We start from the raw sequence: 3,511 nt of genomic DNA, 5'->3' as shown, positions 1-3,511 counted from the left end.
GACGCACCAAGACATGATACACCAAGACGTGACACACCAAGACATGAGAAACCAACACATGACACACCAAGACATGATACACCAAGTTATGACACACCAAGACATGACACACCAAGACATGACACACCAAGACGTGACACACCAAGACGTGACATACCAGAGACGTGGCCTACCAAGACATGGCACACCAACTCATAACACACCAGGACATGACACACCAAGGCGTGACACCAAGACATGACATGCCAAAACATGACACACCAAGACATGATAAACCAACACATGATACACCAAGACGTGACACACCAAGTTATGACACACCAAGATATGACACACCAAGACATGACACACCAAGATATGACACACCAAGACGTGACACACCAATTTATGACACACCAAGTTATGACACACCAAGACATGACACACCAAGTTATGACACACCAAGACGTGACACACCAATTTATAACACACCAAGATATGACGCACCAAGACATGATACACCAAGACGTGACACACCAAGTTATGACACACCAAGACATGACGCACCAAGACGTGACAGTCTAGCTCTATGATTTTATGGTGTATAAAACACCAAACTGTGGGAGATGGGTGGACAGAGAAATATAGAGGTGCAGATCTTAGAGAGAAAGTGGAGATGAATCGGTCACACCCTTAGAAAATACACCAACAATGGAGCCAGACAGGCCTTAGAGTGGAACCCCAAGGCAAAAGACGCAGAGGAAGACCAAATAAAGATTGACAGGAAAGTGCATGTCTTCAAAGCTACCTAAGTTTAGAAGACAAGGCTTTTTGACGTGAACAAACATTTTAAAGAGTATTGATTGCTAATTGATAAGCAAAGAACGAAACCGGGGCTAAAATATGAGACCCTTTCAAAAGCTAGGTCCGCGATGGCCACAGCAAAAACCACCCTCAAACACAGCTTCTGTCCAATCGTACAGTAGATGGCAGGACCGGATTTAGAATTTTTAACGCTCCAAATTATTTGTGATGTGGGGCCCCTTGTAAATCAAATCCCCCCACTGGCTAACCCACATGTTTTAATCAATATAAGATAATTTTTACTTTGCTCTTTCTTCAAAATTAATGAAAATATCACTTTCAAATTTCTGGGATGCACACAAAAAAGTGTAGGCCCTAAGCTTTAGGGCACAGTGAATACGGATAAAATTAAAGAAGAAAATGGGCCCGGTGGCTGAGTAGTCAAGCGCTTACCTTCCGAACATGGAATTTCAAATTTTAGGATTTTTTTGGCACCCAAATCTAAAAGGTGCCTGACTTTAGATGGCGAAAATAAAACGGTTGGTCGTTGTGCTAGCCACATGACACCCTGCTCGTTCGCCGTTGTCCAAAGAAAAGGATGACCTTAACATCCTCTGCCCTATAAAACGCTTTTCCTGAAAAGGGAAATTTACTAGTACGGATAAGTCCGCATTCCAAAGCAAAATTAGCCTAGGTCTATGTTGTAACTACTCGTGCAGTCGACATTACATTCTTAGACTGATAGAACGGTCCTAGAAACGTCCCGTTGGTCTCAGGCCATTGTGCCTTTCAAAGCGATGAGTGAATAGAGAAGTCCGGGAAGTGGTGGAAAAATTAAAAAAACATTTTTAAAAAATCTAAGCTACTACTAGAGAGAGAAATAAATATGTATGTCACGGCCTAATCCTGAAACCGGTCAAATTGGGACATGTAAGCAAGGATACACTGACAGTTTGTGTGGAAACACAAACTCAAAATCGGCCCCCGAAGTGGTCCACCCAGGGAGGTAAAAAGGCAGGTTTCAATATTTTCAGAAAGAACATCATAATGAAATTCTATCAAAGAAAAATGACAAGAGAAGAATGGAGAAAGAAGGTTAACAGATCGTGTGTGATGAATGTGAAGTTAGATGTGAACCTGTCCTAACTAATGTATTATAATAAATATCTGATTGATCTAATTGTTTAGTAAAGGGTCGAGCTCTTATTCAAATCTTCAAGAATATAATATGTCCGTCAAAAAAAAATTCCTTTAGTTACGTGTCCTATTGTTTACCATCAGTGCTGTAACTTACGCGATAATATGTAAAACCGCTTATTAACTGTTGTTTTAAATTATGTCCAACTTATATGCATACTGTTGTGGTGTTTGTTAAAATTAATTTAATGTAGATTACTTGATATAATATAAACTATTAATCACTCACAGTCTGGATTGCGATTCATTCACCCAACATATATTTAAGTCCAGAAATAACTTGATAACAATTCTTCAACATGAAAATATAATTTAATCCATAAAATGAAGGGGCACAGTCCATATGTCTAATAAGTCCTAATAAGTTCACGTCTTGATACGCCATACGAGTGAGTCGTTACTTAACCGTCATCTTCCCATAATTCCTACTTCCGTCCAAATAAAGTTCTATTTAAAGTCACGTCGCTCAAAAGGAAATCCCCGACAAAACTAAACCTATAACAATACTAAATAGATTTTTTCTCTTTAAAAAAGTAAACTTTTTTTTGCTTAAATGTAGTAGTAAGTATGACAGAAATTATATAACTTAGCAATACATTTAAAAAAAAAAAATTTTGACAAAAAATCTAAGACCATTTGCATAAATGTGTTTCTAAAATAGCAATAAAAGCCAATTCCCCTACTAAAGTGCCTCCAATATTTGTTACTATTAAAAGTGAATAGTTGTAAAAGTGGTGTACTTTTATGTAAAAAATGCTTGCAAAAGTGATTTAAAAAACTAGATTTCTCACTTTCAGAAAAGAAAAAAGTAGCCGTTGCATCAGAAATATTATGATTTAGGATTTTCACTATCTTTTCTAGTTTACGAGATCTAAGCGGGACAGACTTACGGACAGACATTCCACACAAAACTAATAGCGTCTTTTTCCCTAAAAAGCGCAGTACAATAGTCTGCTAAATGGCCTTGGCAAACGTCAACATTACATAACAAAAATAACAAGCATATTTTGATAATTATATATATATATATATATAGTTGAGTGACTGAGACTAGACTGTGGCTCGGTCTGTATTAAAGTTGATTCAATTGTTGAAGCTGAGTGAGTCTTCCCTGTCTATCTTACAAAGTTTTGCAGTGTATAACCAAAACGTAATGCAACGCATGTATATTATGCCCGGGAGGCGCTGTGGCTGGCCCGGGTTCGAATCGTGTTACTTTTAATTTCGGGATCTTTGGGCGCCTCTGAGTCCACCCAGCTCTAATGGGTACCTGACATTAGTTGGGGAAAAGTAAAGACCCCTGTGTCGTTGTGCTGGCCACATGACACCCTCGTTAACCGTGGGTCACAGAAACAGATGACCTTTACATCATCTACCTTATAGATCGCAAGGTCTGAAAGGGGACATTTACTTTTTCTTTTTTATATTACGAATAAGGCAAGCAGAAGTCTTATAAGTAATTGAACAATACACATAGGATACAGAGAATAGCCTATATATAATTCTCTTCACGGCCCAACCATGCGGGAAA

General features: G+C 38.4%; 1 protein-coding gene across 1 annotated transcript; it reads left to right on the top strand.

Annotated features, from left to right (window-relative positions):
• The first annotated feature begins 209 nt into the window (after positions 1-209).
• On the top strand, positions 210-572 carry LOC106066118 (uncharacterized). The gene has a single exon (XM_013225081.2). The coding sequence runs from the start codon at positions 210-212 to the stop codon at positions 570-572; it is 363 nt and encodes a 120-aa protein (XP_013080535.2).
• Positions 573-3,511: the final 2,939 nt, after the last annotated feature.

Source organism: Biomphalaria glabrata, chromosome 13 (assembly GCF_947242115.1).
Source record: "Biomphalaria glabrata chromosome 13, xgBioGlab47.1, whole genome shotgun sequence".
NCBI classification, from domain to species: Eukaryota; Metazoa; Mollusca; class Gastropoda; family Planorbidae; genus Biomphalaria; species Biomphalaria glabrata.
This window is presented reverse-complemented; position numbering and strand designations above follow the sequence as displayed.

Bases quoted from the DNA above. Each gene is read 5' to 3' on its own strand.
- LOC106066118 (XM_013225081.2), top strand. From the start codon at position 210: ATGACACACCAAGGCGTGACACCAAGACATGACATGCCAAAACATGAC.